Below are 20,547 nucleotides of genomic sequence, written 5' to 3' on the forward strand. Positions count from 1 at the left end.
AGGCTCAGCAGGGAGCGTGGCCATGCGGGGTCCACCCTCGGGGCAGTGGGTCCCATTCTCCCCAGTGCTCCAGCACCCTTGGGAAGGGCACCCAGGCCAGAGGAAGGGACCCCAGCTCTGTACCAGCACACACAGGACAAGAGGGAAGGGAAGAGGGTGCAAGAGCATGGCGAGGCAGCTAGGCTGCTCTCCAGGTAGCAGTGGGAAAGCATTTTCCAAACAGCGTTGCGTGTGTCCCATTAAACTGCCGTTGGCCGTACCATGAAAGCACTGAATAAAGGCATTGGGGAAGAGAGGGAGTCGCTTCAACAGGAGCTGTATTTGAAACACAAAGTGCCCTTGCTCCTTGTTGGAAGGGCTTACAGCCCCACACCAGGCACTGCGCAGGGACATAGAGGCAGGTGCCTTAAGCAGCCTGGGACAAAAATCTGACGCTTTAGTTTGAGAGGGCTGCGACACCTGCACTGTGGGCACATCATTCTCAACTCATCCCACCATGCTCCTTCTCTGGCCACCGGAAAGAAATAAGCCTTTTCAGATGTCTCATTTCAGGCTGAGATGAGCCACAGCCCAGCGGACGTGTCCTACCTCACCACATCAGAGGTAGCCCACCCCCTAGGTTGCCCCAAAATCATGTGCTGGTCCTCCCAAGCCACCATATTTCTGCCCTCTGGGGATGGCAACCTCGGTGGAGCGCAGCCCAGCCGCCCCCGCACCCATGGGAGACGTGACCGCACGTGCCACGGACCAGCATCTTCTCCCGGCGGAAAGGCGACAGAAGTCTGACTCGGTTCCTCTTCCACCCCCCTCCACCGCTCTGATGTAGCACCTCTTCTCCTCTGTTTGTTTGAAGGACTCCCCTCTGCACGGAGAGCCAATGAAAGAGAAAAAGGATATTGAGCCGGTGGAAGGCAAAAAACAAAGGCTGGCCAGTGTCACCAGCAGCGAGAGCTTCGCGAGCTCTGGGTTCCAGGAAGATAAAAGTCTGAGTGATGTGGAGGAGGATGAGGAGGGTAGGTATTAATTCCTTCCTGTCCCTACACGGTCTGTGATATTTTTACAACATACTGTGCATCCCTGAAATTTTTTTCCTCATTTATCACCCTAATAAACATCCGTGGGAGACGCTCACAGGGTCATGTCCAGAGGGTAGAAGATTTAAAAAAAGATTATTTCCAGGGTTACTAAATCTGACAGGAAAATGTGTGATTGTTTCTTCTGACTGCTCCTTATCTTTGGGGAAAACACAGCAGTGTCCAAAGCGCGGGGTATAAAGCAAGCATTATTTTTGTTTCCAGTGACAGTGAGTTGACCTTCGAATACTACTCTATGAAGACTGAATTTATGGGAGTAATAGGGTCAGTAAGAGAGGGGGAAAATAACTGCTTTGTGAGCGATCTCAACAAACCGCATTTTGCACCTTTTGCAGATGCTGATGAGCTCTACAAGTTGCCCCTCACTATGGAGGACCTGATCTCTTACAGCTTTCAGGTGGCCAGAGGCATGGAATTTCTCTCCTCCAGAAAGGTGAGTTTTGTGCTGGGGATTTTTTTCCCTGCAGAAGGATGGGATTCAGAGGTGAAATCACATCTACGTTTTAGTGACACCTTCCTTGGGAGAGCTCCCAAAGGAAGAGCCGCTTTCCTCTTGGCGTTATAAATATAACGGCGTGTTTATCCAAGTCACCATAGTCCATAAACACAGGATCATGGCTGAAGGCAGTGGGTCAAGCTCATTCATTCAGGGAAGATCTTTTGGGTGTGGTGGGTTTTTTTCTTCATTTCAATATATATTAGGTAGGGAGCTCCAAATGAATCAGCGCTTTCCCTGCAAATGTCAAGGATCTTAAAAATTTATCATTTCTGGATGTAGGAATTATTTTTTTTTTAAAGAACTGCCACTGTTTACAGTAATTTCATGTAAACTATAGTCAACTTCCCTAAAGAAATATTAAATTGATCTCTCAAATAATAATTTTTAAAAGGATATGGGAGACAGTCAGGAAATTTGTGGCCAGGATTAAGGAAATGCAGTTTGATTGTGAAACTGTTTTGTTATAGTGCATTCATCGTGACCTGGCAGCCAGAAACATCCTTTTATCTGAGAACAATGTCGTGAAGATCTGTGATTTTGGCCTCGCAAGAGATATTTATAAGAATCCTGATTATGTGAGAAAAGGAGATGTAAGTCAAGATGCTGTTTATTTACCCAAATGTTTATAACATATCATTTCAAACTGTCCACCAAAATGTTCTGTAGACATTCACGTTTCCTGAACTTAAAAGAGCTTGAAAGCCATCACAGTTTTTATGTGAAGATGAGCTATCCAGATGCGTTGTAGAGCTGGGAGGCATTTCTATCCTCAAGCATAAGGCTTGGACACGCTAACGGTTTCACAGCTCTGCCCTGTTAATACTTTAGATATTTTTTAGGCATGTTTCTCGGCTGGCTCAGCATACCCCCCCCACTCAGTAAATTTCCTTCAAGGAAACCGGTCCCTCCGAAACAAGGTGCGTGTCCCCACGCCAGGACCAAGTCCCACTTGTGGTCCCTCAAGCAGCCGACCTGGACTCGCTGCCTCCAGCACCTACTCATTGTTTTTTTGGTTGGTTTTTTTTTTGATTCTGCTGCAAACAGCAGGCAGTAAGCCCCCTGCCAGGCCTGCCATGAAGGCTGGGTCAGCAAACCGTGCCTGTGCCCACCGATGCTGTGGGAGTTTGGTGTGGGCATTGGGGTCACACAGAGAGTCTCCTTCTGGAGGTCTCACCCACCTGCCAGCTATTCCCTTGGCCATAAATAGCTTTCAAGACTTATAGCACTACATAGTAGCTGGGAAACGTTGTTCACATAACTTGGGTACCGCTCAGGAGACCCTAACAGGCTGCGCTGGGGGGACTTCAAGGGTTGCTGATATACTCCTGTAATTCAGGCTCTGAAAATTTCCCTGAGAACATCTCCCAGCACCATCACACAATGATTTGCGCTTGGATGTAGGGTTTTCTCCCCTGTCTACGATGCTGACAAGAGATTTCTGCTCTTGCTTGTCTCCACATCCCCATAAAGAAAAGGCCTTGTCACAGGTTTCCAATGTCTGGTGTTTTGTGCCACGCATATTTTAAGAACAGCCTTTTACTCCGACAATTTGTTAAGAAAGTGTCTGAATGAGTGTGGGTTTATCTTGACTGCCTGTAAGGAAATCCCACACGTTCCTGTTTGAATGGTAATTATTTACATAACAATATATAGTTGATTCATCTATGATTAAATTCTTTTAGGCTTTGAAAATAATAGTCAGGTTTGTCCCTTTTACTCCAGGCTCGACTTCCTCTCAAGTGGATGGCTCCAGAATCCATATTTGATAAAATCTACAATACAAAAAGCGACGTGTGGTCCTACGGAGTCTTGCTGTGGGAGATATTTTCCTTGGGTATGTTAACTCTGCACCCCGGGAGCTGGACTCAGCAGCGGGGACTTCAGTCGGGGGAAAAAAAAATCCATTACCTTCAATGAGCTTTTGCCAGGTCTTTAATAGGGAAAGACCTAAATCAGGCAGAGGTGGGGTGTGAGGGTAGAGGGGAGAACTGTGTGTGTCACACCCCTGTGAAATGGAAATTTTGGTGCTTGTAAGGGCACAGAAAGCTGACCTGCCAGGCTGAAAGCCTTAATGGATAGCAGAGCTATCTGAGAACTTTACCACCTATTTCTGCCATGGGCAAAACCTAGGCTTCCCTCTTTTCCTTGTAGAAACCCTTCGTAGAGATGCAGGGCAGCACAGCCAGAGCAGTCACGGCGTTCTGTCTGATGGTGCAAACCGGGAAAATGGAGCAAATATTTAAGTCTTTTCATTAAATGTGGAACCCTGTGGGATAACCCGGAGCTGTGGGCCTGGGTTGGCAGCTGCCAGGGACCGCGGCATCGCCTCCTGTGCCGCAGATCGCATCCCAGACACCGAGCGCCGTGGGCTGGGTGCTCCCTCAAAAGCTTCTTACTTCTCTTGTGGGAGCAAGGGAGCTGAACATACACAGAGGTTTTTGCATGTCTCGGACTGTGTCACCCCCATTTCCAGCCTGAGACCAGGGGGTCCCCCCAGTCCAGGAGGGACCCAGCATCCCCCTCACCCCGGGCCGCTGGATGCAGCAGACGAACAAGCATCTGCACAGATGCCACAGGATGAACTAGAGCATGCAATCCAAAATTAAAACCCAGTGAAGCTTTTTTTTTTTTTTCCTCCCCCCCTTTCTTTCACGTGGAAAAGGCAGGATACAAGATGTACACTGAGTGGAAACAACAATGACCATCAGAATAGAAGAATCTTAATTGGGTTCAACATAGAGGCTGACAAAAGAGGCGAACAGCAGAGGAAACAATACTATACAATTCTGAGGACAATCAATCATTTATTAGTTCAAATACGTGTTACTGGTCAGCCTGCCAACTCTTGTAATTTTATGGTCAGCCTCATAATACCTGCTATTTTTTTCTTAAAGCCCCAGCTCCTTGAACCTGGCAACTGTCTGACTCTCTGAAAGGTCTTTTTTTTTTTTTTTCCTTTCTTTCATTTTCCCTTTCCCTTATGTTTTTTTTTGTCTACAGAAAAAAGACCAACAGCACGATCAGGCTGCATCTTAAAAACACAGAAACTAAAAAAATAATGCAAATGTACTGTGATCTGATTTAAAACCACGATTTTACTATTTTCAAGGTGTTTTGAGCATTTGGGGTTTGTTAATACTCTGCTTAGTAGAATTTGGGGTGGTCCAAACCAATCGATGGATCAGACTTGGCTTTTCTTGAGGGATACTTTTCAAGTCAAATTCATGTGTATTTTTTGCATTCAGGCCAGGTAAGCACCACCAGTACTGCTAGGTTTGATCCTGCCCCCCCCTCTAAGGACAGGGCTTGGAGCAGCAGCAGCTCCCTGCCTGTGGCATCTGGCAGGGGCCAGACCCTGCAGGGGGGGGACACACACGACCCCAGACTCCCAGCTCTGCAAGCAGATGCTGCACCCCCTAAATGTTTGAGGGGGTTGTGTAGGGCCAAGGCTAGGTCACGGGTACCCAACCGAAGGCACGTACGACCCTCTTCTCCCGATGTCGCCCTCAGGTGCCTCCCCGTACCCCGGAGTCCAAATCGATGAGGATTTCTGCAGCAGGCTAAAGGAAGGCACAAGAATGCGAGCCCCGGAGCAAGCGACCGAGGAGATGTAAGATGCCTTTCTCTGCTTGCCTTGTATCTTCTCGCCGTCGTCAGCATTTCTCGCATCCCACCCGCCGACCCTTGGCCCCACCGTGGGGTAGGAGAGGGCGAGGAGGGACGTGGACCCGAGCCCAGGGCATCACCGGGGCTGGGCTCCGAGGGGAGCTGAGCGAGCAGCCCGGAGGAGGAAGGTCATTCGTTCCTCTCCAGGTTTAATATTTACTGACGCTCGCACAGATAAGTGCTGGAGGAATGTGACATTATTCACATCGTCCCGGCTTAGGAAGCGGCGGCGGAGGCTTCCTCGCAAACACTGGGGTGACGCGGGTCCACCCTTTCCCGGAGACGGTGTCTGATGGCAGAGGAAGGTGACAGGGACCCGCAGCCTCCCAGCCCGTGTCTCCTGCGGGGTTTGTCTCAGTCCTTCCACCGCAACGTCAGCTGTTCCTCCCCCGTCCCCTGTCTTCAGGTGCTGCTGCATGGCCAACACTTTTTTGGAGGCTTGGGGGGGGTCCGAGGGAGACCCCCAGTTTGCAGCCCCTCTGCCCTGGGAGCAGGACGGAGCGCCCTGCCCGGGGAGGCACCTGCAGGACGGCAAACGTGCGGCCCGTGGCACAAATCATTCAGGAGCGTGAACGTATCCAGGGTATTTTACCTCTGGAGGCAAAATCAAGTACGTGTAGGTGTCTTTGGTGCTTTTTTGAGTGCTACGTCACGACTCTAAATAGCAACACTTACCAAAAAAAATAGTTCTGGAAGAAGAAAAAGGATGCGAGCCAGCCATGCCTATCTGGGAGTATTACCCACTGGCTAATTTTATTATCCTAGTGACAGTAGATAAGAGCTTTTTTTTTTTCTTCTCTTCCACATATTTTATTGCAGGAAGGAAAGCTTGACTCAACTAATACGAGGAAGTGACACACTCATATAAGTCATCTTAGGATGCCTTAACTTAAACATTGCCAGTTAATAGATGTTTAATACAAAGGTTTAATGCTTAATTAGGAATAAAAAAAGAAAGTATGACTAGTTGGCTAAATTATTCCTTTGATGTGGTCTTCCCAGTGTCTTGCGGGAAGAAAGTTTTTTTTCTTTTTCTGTGAAAGTTTACTCATTTATTTTTAGTACGAGGCCTCCGTGGTGTTGGAGAGCATCTTTGTAAAATGAGGCAGGCTCAGGAGTTAACTCTAGCGATGACAAGCCACCAGAGACCGCGCTGCCTTGGATCAAAGCGAGCTGTAACCCCGCCACGTGCTCGTTCTGCTTTTGTCCTCACAGCTACCAAATCATGCTGGACTGCTGGCGAAGCAATCCCAACGACAGACCAAGGTTCTCCGAGCTGGTGAAAAAGCTGGGCGACCTGCTGCAAGCAAACGTCCAGCAGGTACTAACATCACGACCACGTGCTGCAACCTCGGCTGGGGCGACCGGCCAGTCGGTCCCAGGAATAACGCTTTCTTGTTTGCATTTAGGAAGGCAAAGACTACATACCCCTCAATACGATATTTACAACGGAAAGCGGGTTTCCCCCTGCATCTGATCCTTTGCGCAATGAAAATTTTTCTGTTACAAGCTCAAGTTGTGGAAGCACTGAAAACATCAGGTGAGATGAGCAAGACTAAGACCGAGTTTGTCTGTTGGGTACTGTAGCTTGCTGCACAGCCTGGTTTGCACCTGGATGGGAGAAAACCCTCAGAGACACCCCACGTGGCTTGAGCATCCCTCCAGCCACCACCGCCGTCATCCCGTTGGGCTGGGACAGCCCTTCGGGGAGTCCTTGCCCAGGGGGACCACCAGGTCTCGGGGTTTGGGTGCTGTGAGAGGGGCTGTGCATGCCCCAGGGCTGGGGAATGAGGTTTTGGGTAGAGTCTGGTTAACAAGTCCCTTTTGTGTAAACCACCTCGAGGACAGTTAGGCAACTGCTTAAAGAAACAGAGAAATACCCCGTGCTTACGCACTTCACACTCTCACCGAAAACTGTCCTGCTTTTCTTGTTCAACAGATACATAAACACTTTCAAAATAAAACCACCCCAGCGCATAAAGACGTTTGAGGAGCTTCCCATCAAGGAAACGCTTATATTTAATGTAAGTGACTCCTGGGCCAAATGGTACGCCATTCATTTCTTTTTATTGGTGTGACAGATTTATACAGAGAGAATCAAGATGGGGTTTTACTGCTTCGTCAGCTCTACTGATAAGAGGTGGAAGATTAGCTGTGCTTGCAGCATAGTGTTATCCCACTGTCCTACAAATTGGGGTCAGCAGATCCTTGCTGACCATGCCATGGGCTACGAACACTCCTTCCCTGATAAGAAATGGCCGGTGCCAGTAGGCCTACAAGGTACAGCTGCCAGAGTCCCACCTGAGTCCCACTGGTGTGGGAGAGCCACTTAAAAATCCCTCGGATTTGTGTTTTCATCTGAATAGTAGTGTGCAAACGAGAATTGTGAGTCACATTTCCATCAGAGGTCCCCAGTAGGAACAAGTCCTGTTATCAGGCGGACGAGCTGGGGAAATGTCTACTAACGGGGCACACATATTGTCCTGGTGGGGGTGGGCATGGGTGAGAGGTTGGGGGAAGCTTTTAGTGACCCAGTTGTACTCATTAAGCGGTGCAAGGCAGGAAAGGCACGGTTGTGCTCGCAGGGTTGAATTAGAGGCTGGCCAGAACCTCACCTTGCAGGTGGACACTTTTTTTTTTAGCACTCTGTGTCTGTGCTAACAGCATGTGTGTTTGCTGCACCCCAAAGCAAGGACAGTTTGGAAAGGCACCATTAAATACCTGGGCACTGCAGCACCTCCAGCAGCACGGAGCCGCTGTCTCCTAGAGCTCTCCGAGTATAAATGACCAAACGAACTCTGGAAATCAGACCGAGGAGGAATTGAGTCCATTGTAAAAGCAACTTTCTACCATTAACACCTAACAGGGTTGCATCTTTCTTTTTTCTTCAAGGATTATCAAGCAGACAGTGGGATGGTGCTGCCTCCAGAAGAACTGAAACGCTTCACGTGGACGGGCAGCAAGCAGAAACGGACGCTCTTTGGGTCTGTATTTTATGTTCCCTTCTTCTGCTTCACGTTTTAGAGGGCGAAGGAGGATTCAAGGTCCCTGTGCTCAATCATGCCTAATGAAAGTAGCTGAGGCATCCCCAGTCCCTGCAAACACTCTTGCTGAGGTGTGTCCTGATGGGTTGAGTCAGCAATCCGTCATCTCCCACACCTAACCCTCCATATGCCTTTGAGGAAACAATCTCAACCCCTTCAATGCACATCACCGACACGACTCATTAGCACTCTGTTGATCAGCCTGATCCTCAATGCCAGCCTTAATGCCAGGCTGGACAAGTGAGTGCCGGAGAGCACTAAACCAAGGTAGAGGTAGGTAAGCATAGGAAACAAGCCCTTGGCAAGGGGGAGGAGGAACGTGTGGCTGTGAAGGATTTGCAGTTGTTTCTGCAAGTCCCCAAGGGCACCCCAGCTGAGACAAGGCTCCCCGTGCTTGTTTTTGCCCTTCTTTTCCATGACTCAGCTAAGCACGGCCCATTTAACACCCATGGGCTCAGGATGCTAAAGTGGCAACTTTACAATAGATGGATGTGAGAGCCTCGCTTCTCTTCCTGCCTTTAAGCACTGTAATATATTGGCCACCTTCCTCCACCTAATTCCTGACAGCTGCCCAAGCAGGGAACTAGGGCCGCTCTAAGAAATACGTTGCACTGACATGAACTCTCTGTAAATGGGAAATGTTTATTTTCTAAACGCTGGCAGTGTCTCAGTTCCCAGCCGCTGTGAAGCTGGCAGCGTCCGTGGCTGGTTTCGGCTCACGGCTCTCAGCCAGCCCGGGGACTGCCCGACCCAACCCGTCGTTCATCTTAACCCTGGCAGGAGGTCAAGGCCATCCCGCCATCCTGCCTCTGCCGAACTTGTCAGCAACTCGCAGCTGGGCAAGCTGGGAGGTGTAGTATTGTCTCGACGAACAATCGGAGCTGGCTGAAACGTGTGGTCGAGGCAGAGAGGGCTCGCTTCGAGAAAAAATTCCAGTGACTAAAAGGGCGTTGGTTGAACGCACAGAAATACATCTACGAGAGCGTGCGCACTCACACGGCCAAGATAGACGGCGCGCGGGGAGAACGTGCTGCTGGCAGGAGGCTGCAATGGAGCGCTGCTCATGCGTGGCAAAGCCAGGGCGACGCAAGCCACTCCAGCCAAGTGCTGGAAAACCCTTTCTCCTGCCTTGACAACTCACATTTCAGAAAAGAGGCTTGTGAGCGATTTTTTGGTGCTTTGACTTTATTGAGACGGTTTTCCATACTCTCTTTTGAAGAGCCGGGTATTACAGAGCTTGGAATGAGCGTGGATATTAGATAGCTCCAAAGGATGCGATGTTTCCTACAAGTGGTTTAGCCTGTTTTTTTTGTGTAAATATGACATTTCTGAAGGCTGCTGTCAGCCGCAGGGACAACACGGCAAAATCTCCCCAAGTGAAATGTATGAAATGCCTTTTTCTTTGCGTGGCACGGAATACATGGAGTGTACCCCAAGCATCACTCTGGAACTACTTTAAGGAGCATTTTCAGCTGCAGAAGGAAAAGGAACGCTTGGATAGGAAAAAAAATTGAACTCAACAGTGGCTGCTAGAATGTAAATCCTTGGGGAAACAGAGCAGTTGGCTGAGAACATACAAGGTCATCTGGTTGCAAGCTAAACAAGTGGTACTGTACCGCTATGCCAAAAAGCAAAAAGCACTCACGTATGTGAATGCATGCAGTGACCCTTTAGTCTGCTCACATTGCTAAAAGTGGTAGCTTCTTAGCTAAGCATCCTTTACTTAGGCTAAATCGGAGCAGTAAATAAATACCCCTGAAAGTAGCAGTAGAAAGGTAGAGCCCGGTGGGGTTTGACACATGTAAGCTGGTCTAACCAGATGCATAATCCTGCTTCCTCCCTTGCATTTCAAGCATCATTCTCTGCGGTCCTGCCCCCTCTCTTGCGCTGACATTTCTGCAGAGAGCTGGTTCAGGTCGCTGGATTATCGACAGAACGGCCCCAGAATAGGTTCTGAGCAAACCTCAACGCTGCAGTTTAGGACAGACACGCAGACGCGTGCCCTCGCACCAGTGCCTGGGTCCTGAGCCGAGGCTGAGGGTGCTGCGGGGCCGTGCCCGTGCTGGTTCCCCCCCAGCTCGCCTGCCTTCCCCTGGGCTCCCGCATTTCCCCGCTGTCCAGGGCAGAATGATCGGGGTTTTTTTTCTCTTTGAAGCATCCGAAACCCCACGTGAGCCAGCCAGGCGGGGGGGATGCTTTTGGACCAGCAGAAGGGTGCGTGCGTGCCCTGCAGCGCGGTGTTAGAGGATTCAGACTTGGTGGGGCCACATCTACTGGTGCATCTCACCCAGCCCCAGAAGCGCACCCAGGGTTTTGTTTCAGAGGAAAATAATGGGTTGAGCCCAGAAGAGAGCCAGTGCGTGCACTGGTCCTTACTCAACGTGACCAACCCAAGAGCCAGGACCTGGGGAAAGCGGCGCGGGGAGCCGCTTACCTGACAGTGCAGGAGTAACCCCCCCGACCAGGCGACACCCCTCCCCTTGGATTTCCACTGCTGTGGAGGGAAAGACCAACACACGAAGCTCACCCTTGGTTTCGCTACGGGACCAGCATCACCCCAAACCCTGGGGAGCCCCTCAGGCCCAGGCGGTGGCCAGGAGCACAACAGAAATGGTTGCTGCATGTCTCCGGCTTGCTATTGCCGTTGAGATGAAAACAAGTGATACTGTCACTGGCATAAAGAGAGATAAGTCTTTACTAACATAAGGCCTCAGGTAACAAGATCCCAAGATCCCAACGGAAAGGTTTAGGGGCAGAGAAAGAACAACCTTCCGAGCTCTGTTCCTTTGCAAGCAGAAAGGATCCCAGTTGCAACTCTCTTCTAGCTTTTCAGTATTGGCGAAAAAGCCCAACCCAAGTAAGCCAAAATCTTTGACTCTGAGTCAAAGCAAATTGCTAAGCCAGAAAAATGGCCAAGAACTGCACCACTTGTGAGCTGGAACAAGCATCTCAAGAGCTGCAGCCAGTCTCTAACCTCACTCAGTTCTGGAATCTGTCAAGAAAGCAGCAGCCGTTCCCTTCAAGAAACGATCCCAATTAAAAACCAACTAGAGAGAGTTTCTAATTTACATTCCTAGAGCGGAAAGGAGATAATCCACAGCTAGAGGAGCCTTTACTGACTGTAAGCTCAGTCTCAAAATGTAGCCTGACTATGGAGCCCCACGGCCTCCCTCAAACCTCTCTGTGGGAGCGTATGCCCAGTGCCCTCAAGGTAAAAATGAGTAGATGCGGCTCTACTGGTATAAAGGCTTATTAATTAAAGTAGAAGCCAAGTCTAGCTCACAAAAAAATTCTCAGAAAGCAAAAGCCTGATGATGAATAAAAGGATCAAAGCATGATGATTTTAAGGCTCATGACTTCGCGTGCACACTCCACTTTTGCCAGCCCACTGCTCCCTATGACTCAAAATTACAATGTACATCACAGAAGCGTTTCTCTTTAAACCCATCACAAAAAGTCCATTGAGTCTGTGACTAACCTTGTCACATAGTTATGGAATTTATCCCAAGGCAGTTACTTGTCTATCTGCCAACAGATGCAATATAGAATTACGGGATGCATCCGCAATTCTCATCGTGAGGGCTCCTCATGAACTCCATCCATCTACAAACAAATGTAATGGGCTGGTCTTCTTGGGAGGACCCTCCAATTTCCTACAGTAGGACAGACGACAGACACCACACTCCTTAAAAAGCACACAGGCTTGTGAGTTAAAGATTCAAGAAACTGTGAAATCTAAGAGAAGCTGTTACTTCTCCATTTCTTAATCAGGAAGGGCCCTGTGCACTTCACTTAAAGATCTAACAGTGCAAATTAAAATGAAAAGCAACAAAACCCTGGGCTCCAAAAGCCTCAACAGATGTTCTGACCGTCTTCTCTGGAATTCAAGACTAGTGCTGCCAATGTTCCTGACCTTATAAACGGAGAGGGTTGTAGCGTCCATGAACTTAGAAAAATACAGGGGAGGGAATCTAATTTTAGGCATTGCGGTCCAACATATGTTTACATTAGGATTTCACATGTAATCGATGATGGAAAATGCTCTGGCCTGTCCTTTGTCTAGAGATCAGTCTTTGGTATCCAAGTTCAATGGTGTGAAAGTTCTTTTTGCCTTAACTTTCGTGATTATTGAAAGAGCCCTTTCAAGCACTGCACTCTCTGAATACGGGTGAGAAAGTGCTGCGAGACCATCAGTGTCTTAAGAGCGGCTCAGCTGAGATGACATTAAATCCCTTTCGTAAAGGGCATCTTATAAAAGGCAGCCTACAGGATAACCGGTCCGTTGTGGGAAAGGAAAACTCTAATTCAAACCAGCAGTTCACGTCTACTGCTGAGAGAAGGCTAAAAGAAATATCCAGACGTTGTGCCCTTCCTCACAAACAACAGCCATTTATCTTGAAAATTCATCCCAGCATTAGGCTTTGGGAACACCTACGCTAGCAGCTTTTGCGCCAAGGCTTGAGACCTTTTATTACTTCACTCCTGCTCAAAAAACCCCAGTTCCCTTAGGAGGAACATTTAAGGGTGAGGACCCACAGCCCAGCAGCAGCGATGCCAGACACTCCACACTGCCTTTGCCCTGCAATGACATTTCACTCCCTAGCACCTGCCACAAACGAGCAATAGATCTTAGGCTGAGTGATCAAATATTCCCTGTAAGCGCTAAGGCTCAATACTTAAACACAGCGCTTTAATACGAGATGTTCAGTCACAGCATCTCTGCTCAGAAGGGGACTCGAGGGAGACACAGGAGGGCTCTTTCAGCCCTCCGTCCCGCTCTCCCATTGAGCAATCCCGTCTGCATCGATGCCATTCCCATCATCTGAGAATAAACAAAGCTGCTCGTTGTGATGTGGCTTTGCTCAAGTCATTAAAACAAACGCCCGTACATATTAAATACGCTCACAGTGATGCTGCTCTGTTACAGCGTGAAAGGTGCCAGCAGGAGCAAGGAGTCGGTGCTTTCTGGAATAACCAAGCCGAGAAGCTGCTGCAGTTTCAGCTGTGACCAGCTCAGTGACGCCAAGCAAAGATACACATACGGCAACGCGGTGCTGGAGAAAATGAAAGCGCGCCATTCTCCCCCTCCTGACTACAACTCTGTCGTCCTTTATTCTCAGCCACCCGTTTAAGTACTTCTAGGGCAAGATTTAAATATGCATTTAATACAAAAAGGTTCTTCCGAAACACTGTCAGTTTAAAAACTTTGACCCAAATCATTTTAATTATCCTAAAATTTAAAAAGATATCATTGGCTTAATCTCAATGATCTGCTTTTCTACAGACTGCATCAAGCGTATACAAAATATAGCAAAATACTAATGCTTAGGCCTTACCTTTCCCTATGCTGAACATCAACAGCTGCCACTAAAATTGCCCGGTGCTTCTGAAAACCTGAATGGTCATCATGACAGAGAAAACCAGTTTGCTGTTTGGTCCCTGGCAGCAGGATGGTATTTCATGCTCTGGTCACCCAGCCTCCGCTCAGCCCCCGTGCCAGGCACCAGGTGAATTTGCAGCCTATTGCTGGGGCCTGCGTAGTGCTGGAAAATAAGGGACTCTCCAAGAAGAGAGAAACAAGAAACAGACCACGCTCTGTGGTTTTTAGCGAAAACTCTACTTTGAGAAACTTGAGGGAAGGCTAATGCTCCGGGGAAGCTGGGTTAGCTAGCTGGGGACGGGGCATTATACAGCTCTTACTGCTTTGGATGGCGAACACGGTAAGGAGTCTTGCGAGGCAAGAATTTCAAACGCGTGTTGCAAAACATAATTGGCAAGGATAGAGGAGAACTAAGATCAGAGCCAGGGCTGCAACAACAGGGAATACATATCAATTCAGTTTGGACAAGCCTGCTGAAATGAAGTAAATGTTCTTGAAGTTTTGCACTTTGTCAGTATGCCAACACACACACACTGGAACCAAACCACAAGCTAGATATGTTAAAGCCAAGCTCTGTCCACAAAACCTCGTGGACCTTCTAACACTGCACTGATTATATTTTATTTATGGGAATCTGTCTGAAAAGACAGGATGGCTACTAAACTGCATATACTTTAAAGGAATTGATCACTAGAGAGTTTGAAGAGATTAGTTAGAAACGAAAGACAATCTCCTTGGAAAGTCAGGGCAGCTTTTCTATGAAGACAGTTGAATTTCCAGGTTAGTTACCAGTATACGTACAGGAATAAAAATGTATCAAACATTTGCAACCAACGTTTGTATAGCGTCTCAGAAAGGGCATGAGCGTTCTTTGTTCAAGAAATGTAAGGATGCACCATCCCCTTTCACCTTTGAATGCAATATTAAAATGAGTTGGCCATTTAACACAGTAGCACTGACATCTTCCAAATCAACAACTACTGCCCAATCTCAGTTTCTTGTGGTCCAATATAAATATATATTCACTAAAATGCTACATATAATATGGTTCTGAACTCTTAAAACTCAGCTTAGGAGCTGTGAATTTAACCCACTAACCGACTTGAAGGTAAATGACCTTTTATGTATTTACAAAGAAAACTGTTCTTGGATATTCAAGTAAAGAAATATGTTCCGCTGCTTCTAAGCTAAGTATCAATTCCAGATCTTCCTGGCCAAGAGATCATCAGTCTTAAGTATCTATTGCACTGTCTCTTGCTGGTAAAGTATATTTGATCTTCATCAAAACAAAAGGAAAGTTTAACTGTTTCTTAACTCCAATTGAGCAAAAATGGTTATGGGATGATGCATCTCAAAGGAAATGTTTGCACAGTGTAAATATATAAATATGCTTTTTGTGCATAAATATTTAAGAAAAATGGACTACAAAGATTACTTTTATATGAATCCCATAAGTTTCTTCAGATGTGAATAACTCTTATCTTGTCTTGCATTTTCTGTCTTCCTATAATGTGTTTGACTGCTAAATTCACATAATAAAGTTTGCTTTTGAAAGAATCCAAATAGTTCTGCCAAGTGACTTAGTCCAGTGACAGACACTTGCTGCAGCAGATGATTCAGCACTGGGCAGCACTAGCACATCTGGCGAACAATCCATCCCCTGGGTCAGTTTTGTGAGCAAAGGAGAACATGGAATAATTGCACGGAAGGCACACTTCTCACACAGCAAAGCAGATACAGTGATGGACACTTGTACTGCTCCCCGTGTGAGTGACGGCCCCTAGATTCAGCTTATCTAAGAAGTGCTGACTGCTGTCTAGAGGCAAAAAATTCAGCTCTGCCTCTAGAAGAGGCAAGGTTTCACGGTAGGGGAAGACAAAGCAGCCCACTGACGAACATCCATTCCACTGCCCCCCACGCCCGGTTACTTCTGCAGCTACAAGATCTGGTACAGACCAAAGGACAGCAAACAGAGCCGAGGTGTCCCCAACAAAGCCTGCTCTGAACCGTGACACCCGTTAGCACCTGAAGCCTGGTAGATGCTTCTTCAGAGAATCTCCACGTCCCCACCCCATCCATCAGAAGCTGGGGATGCTGCCTCCAGCGATGTTCAGCTGAGTGCTCTCTGCTGTACTGCATTTTATAATCTGAGGGGAGCTCCAAGCCACACTGCAGATAAACTACACACAAGAGCTGGAAGGAAGCAGGGATGAAAATTTCTCTGGGGAGGCAGAACGTAACGGGATCGCCTACTGCCGCAGGAGTTGTGGAGCTGCTGCTGCACATTACTAAGAAGGAAACCGGAGACCTGACAAGTACATCAATCGAGCTTCCTGCAGCTTATATAATAAAAATCCTAAACCACTGCAATTTAAGGGATAACGACTCCACGTTAAATGTATGCAGGGTGTATTGACAATTTCTCATATATTGCACAAAATTTCACGTTACTTAAGCGTGGTCAGGATTGGATGGCTATAGGAGATTTTACCCCGCCAGTAAATCATCTCACCTTTGCTGGTTAACAATACAGAAGAATAATTCTGGGAAATGAAGCTGTCAGGAGTCCACATGCAAATTCTCGGAGATATTAATATGCTTTGCTATTGGGCCAAAAAGCTCAATAAACATGAAAGTAAGGGTACTTCAACAGTGTTCAAAATTAGGGCTTGTCTAGTAAAGCAGACCTGATCCGTCAGAAGCAGATGGGACTTGGGAGATAAGGAAACGTGTATTCGTACGATTCTAGTCAACAACATCTGTAAGTTTTAGGACATCCGATATACTGTAAGTGGCAAGCACTAAATGCACTTTGTGACTCATGATTGTTTAAATACTGCATTGCAGACGGAGTGAATACAAAAGAAATATGATAGAAAGAAATACAATTCCAGCACCAAAGTTGAAATGCCCTGTATCCAACTTCAGAACTTGACATTGTCAAAATAAGGCCACATTATTTCTGGTATTCTTTATTAAAAATACTGCTGTACACATGAAGAATGAAAACAGGATTAAAGATGAGTAACACATATTGGGATCATGACATTAGAACTTAACATATTGGTGCTTTTTAGGGGAAGCAGTTGACACCTGAATTACTGAAACAAGGGCAAATCAAAAATACATAGGTACCCTCAACAAAATATTTACAATATAGTAAATACAGCAACAGAATTTAAAACAGGTACAAAAATTAAAATGACCAACATCAGACGATTTCAAAGGTTGTCCCTTCTGTGCTTTTAGCTGTAAAAAATAGGAAGGTTAGAATTAAATTTCCCATCTGGGAGGGCACATCCTGGTGGCTCTTCTTTTTAAATACAGATACACAATTCTTCCTATGAATGGATCAAACTACAACTTTAGGACAACCTTCTAAATGGAATTAAAATGGGGTAGAAGGGCTCTCCCCAAAAAAACACCCAAGCTGAACTTCAGACTGTTCAAATCATTCCCAAATACGGACCAAATGAAATAAATAGAAAACAAAGCTCAACTTTTTTTTTATTTTATGTATTACCTGACACCAAATATTTTCTGGCTGACATTATGTATGAAAACTTATTAGCTGTCTACCTTTTTATTTTTAAACCAAGTCCTGAGGTTACTAGGGGCTGAAGCAAACTGACATTATGCAAATACACACAGGTTTGCAATTTAGACATGTCTTGCAGAGGGTGGTTTGCTGGTCTAAAAAGGATGAGAATTCAAGCCCTATTTTACCCCTGCCTTACACTTTCACAAAATATTGGTCCACAAATTAAATTTTCAAAGGTTCCCAAACCCCACAACTGAACAGATGATCCCCTTTCATTTTCAAAGAAAACAATACTGGAAAAAACCTCAGCCCGCTTATAAATTAAGCATTTCATATTTCTTCTAGAATACAAGTACTTCTTTTTTGTACAAAAGAATTACAATATGATTTGTCAAAAAACATATAAAAGACAGCTGCTCTTCCTCAAATACATGAGCTAATGATAAAAGACTGTTTTGCATGTTCACTTTTCAAAGTTCCTGTTCCTTTTATATTAAAAAGAACACTCTGGCAACTGTTATCGTTTGAATATTAAACATTATGTTCCTTTTAAAATTCATTCGATCAAATGCAACAATAATTGTTTTTTAAACTCAACAACTGATGCTACCTAATGTGGATTCAACCACATTTTCTAAAATGTGTAAAGCATGTCCCTAGTCTTCAAAGCTTTCGATGTGAAGAGAGTTGCTTTTTTCTTGATGCAAGTCTCAAGGCGGAGAATCATTTTAAAGCTTATAAAAGTGGACAGAGAAATATTAAAAACTTCTCTGAAAACTACAAATATTGAGAATTATTAAAATTGATGTCAGTAACATCAGTTGCAAGTGCTTAGAGTCTGTCCTGACCTTTTGAGTTTCCACATTTTCTTCATGGTGAGCACCCAGTGCTATTAAAACATTCAGTGCTGGGAAAGGATAGATACAGTCTTCACTACTGCTTTAAGAAAGGAAATTCCTACATATTTGGCAGTCTTCAGTATCAAAGTGTAGGTGTTTAACTAGAAATCCCATGAATACCCAAGTTTGGAGACAACTGCATGTCCAAATATTAGAAAGGTAATTGAGGAGGAAAATTCCAGACTTTTGAGACTGAATTACTTCAGGAATATTCATGTGTTGAGTATTATCAAAAGTAATATTACTTTGGGCTAAGCAGTGACTGCAAAGGCACAGCAGATCATTATCCCTCCAGATTCAGGCTGTAAAACTTGAAAAGCTCTTGATGCCAGACAACTGCTGTGTTTAGTTAATCTTCTTTTAACAGTGTCTTTGTATCTGTATCCAGTGTAGCGTACCATAATAAAGCTGTGGTTCAAAGAACAGAACTTTATACAAAAAATTATACTGTAAATAACCTAAAGTAATACACTCCTGAAACTTCAGGCATTTAAACAATTTCTTTAAAAAAAAATCTATTAAAAAAATTGCATAAATGTAAATGCTTCTGACTAGCAGGAAAACGTACAAACAGTTTTTAAAAGGCGCTGGTTGTGTTTAGAGCAAGTTTGATATGCTCCTTAAATTATAGATGTTTCCCATTATGCTATTTTCGTCACTTCGCTTAGACAAGGTTTAAATCAAATGACAGGGGACTTTCTTTCCTTTTTTGTCAATTCACCGATACTTCACTTGACTGGTTTTAAAAAGTTTCCTCTTCTCACATTTCTTTGAGCTAACAGTGGGTGGCATACAGAGCGCATACAACACACTTTTACAGAGGTTACGAACTAAACGGTCATTAATAGAACACAATTTCTATTAAATTATTTACCTGGTCCTTTATGCTATTCTGGGTGCAAATAATATCAAAAATGAATAAATTTTGCTATATCCTCAGTGACAAAAATGTATCCCAGAAATGTCCTTGCAAAGAGTTTCCCTTAAGTATACAATGTGGCAAAACTTCAGAGATCAGAAAAGTCTTAAAAAAATTAAAATTAGTGCATATACAAGTGGAAAAAATAAAAGCAGGAACATCATGCACCTGATGTGTTCCTTAATCTAAAATAAATTCTTCACAGATAAAGCCTCCAATGGCAGCCTTAGCTCTAGGATAAGTGAAACATTCTTCCCTTCAAGTAACAGTGTACCTGACTGAAGTGCAAGCAGCTTTGCTCATCTCCTGTTTGTTTCCCAAATGTGAAATGAGATGACAACAACAATTCAGCTGTAGTGCAATTTGCTATTGGTTAAGTTCCTCAGCAATGTCCTGCATGCTTTCAGCAAATACTACAACTGACCATTTGCGGCTGCAATCAGTTCTTGAAAAGTATTTTCAAAGCAGCGTTTTAAATCGCTGTAAGTTACCACAAGTACACTCTTCTCATCTCTGGAAATGAGGCTTATTTTTTCTGGCACACCAGCATCTAACTGTAACAAGAATGCAAAAGATAAAATAAAAGAAGTGTGAAAGAAATGGCAAAACATTTCCCCAATAACAAAAGCAATCAATTTCTTGGCAAGTACGTTGTTGTGGTGCAGTTCAAATCTGCTAACACCACAGAAAGGAAGGATCTGAATCGCACCGCAACACTGGACTTGCCAAAAAATCGAGACATTTTGGTCTTAACCTGACGGACTTGGACTAGGTTACCATTGTTTTCTTCCCTTTCCACAAAGCTAATAATCCTGCAATACTACCTTCCCCTGTGCAGAAAGCCTAGCAAAATTTCCACAGAGCTCCTGATGAACAAAACCACGTTTGACATGACATTTGCACATAAGATCCACAAGCCTCCACATAGGGTAGGTAAATTACTTCTTGCCCACTCTAAAATGAAATAATGGTTGGATCAGCCCCAGGTAGTCTGAAAACCAGTAGAAACCCAAACCTCACATTTTTGGCAGTACTGGAAACAAACTAGTTCCTAAGCTGTATGGTACATTTCATCCCTTATGACAAAAAAAAAAAAAAAAAAAAAGAAAAAAGAAAAAAAGAAAAAAAAAGAAAAATATATTACCTAGTTATAATCCATAAATAAATAGATAATTTGGCGTTAAAGATTAAAGTCTGTTCCACATTCGCTTTCATGTTTTGTTCTGACTTCTCTAATTCAATATTAAAAAAATCATACGTTACGCTATGTACTTTAGAGATGTACCACTAAATCCTAAATTGGAACAGAGGAATATCCTACTTTACAAGCTGAAGTCCCTTCCAACACTGTGTCTTATGTTCTCCTCACTTTGCAAGAAATGTTCATCAATGGAGAATTGTCAGACTGTCTTATAATGCAAAACTTTTGTAGCTCGGTTTTAGTCGACAGGTATTTAGGTATTATTTAGGTATTTCCAAATACTTGACACTACAAACTTTCTTAT

General features: G+C 45.1%; 2 protein-coding genes across 11 annotated transcripts in view; one reads left to right on the forward strand and one right to left on the reverse strand.

Moving 5' to 3' along the window:
- FLT1 (fms related receptor tyrosine kinase 1) overlaps positions 1 to 15,240 on the forward strand; it is a 115,539-nt gene extending 100,299 nt beyond the window's left edge. For both annotated transcript variants that reach the window (XM_075050666.1, XM_075050667.1), the window contains 10 exons: positions 854 to 1,013; positions 1,430 to 1,527; positions 2,061 to 2,183; positions 3,316 to 3,427; positions 5,104 to 5,203; positions 6,475 to 6,580; positions 6,669 to 6,799; positions 7,199 to 7,283; positions 8,152 to 8,243; positions 13,231 to 15,240. In XM_075050666.1, the coding sequence (XP_074906767.1) occupies positions 854 to 1,013; positions 1,430 to 1,527; positions 2,061 to 2,183; positions 3,316 to 3,427; positions 5,104 to 5,203; positions 6,475 to 6,580; positions 6,669 to 6,799; positions 7,199 to 7,283; positions 8,152 to 8,243; positions 13,231 to 13,435 (1,212 nt within the window). In that variant the 3' untranslated portion in view covers positions 13,436 to 15,240. The remainder of the gene's footprint in view (positions 1 to 853; positions 1,014 to 1,429; positions 1,528 to 2,060; positions 2,184 to 3,315; positions 3,428 to 5,103; positions 5,204 to 6,474; positions 6,581 to 6,668; positions 6,800 to 7,198; positions 7,284 to 8,151; positions 8,244 to 13,230) is intronic.
- A 1,373-nt stretch (positions 15,241 to 16,613) lies between these two features.
- Positions 16,614 to 20,547, reverse strand: part of PAN3 (poly(A) specific ribonuclease subunit PAN3) — an 82,640-nt gene continuing 78,706 nt past the window's right edge. For all 9 annotated transcript variants that reach the window (XM_075050673.1, XM_075050669.1, XM_075050670.1 and 6 more), the window contains one exon: positions 16,614 to 19,596. In XM_075050673.1, coding sequence (XP_074906774.1) covers positions 19,456 to 19,596 — 141 coding nt within the window. In that variant the 3' untranslated portion in view covers positions 16,614 to 19,455. The remainder of the gene's footprint in view (positions 19,597 to 20,547) is intronic.

Source organism: Buteo buteo, chromosome 18, assembly GCF_964188355.1.
Source record: "Buteo buteo chromosome 18, bButBut1.hap1.1, whole genome shotgun sequence".
Classification (NCBI taxonomy): Eukaryota; Metazoa; Chordata; class Aves; order Accipitriformes; family Accipitridae; genus Buteo; species Buteo buteo.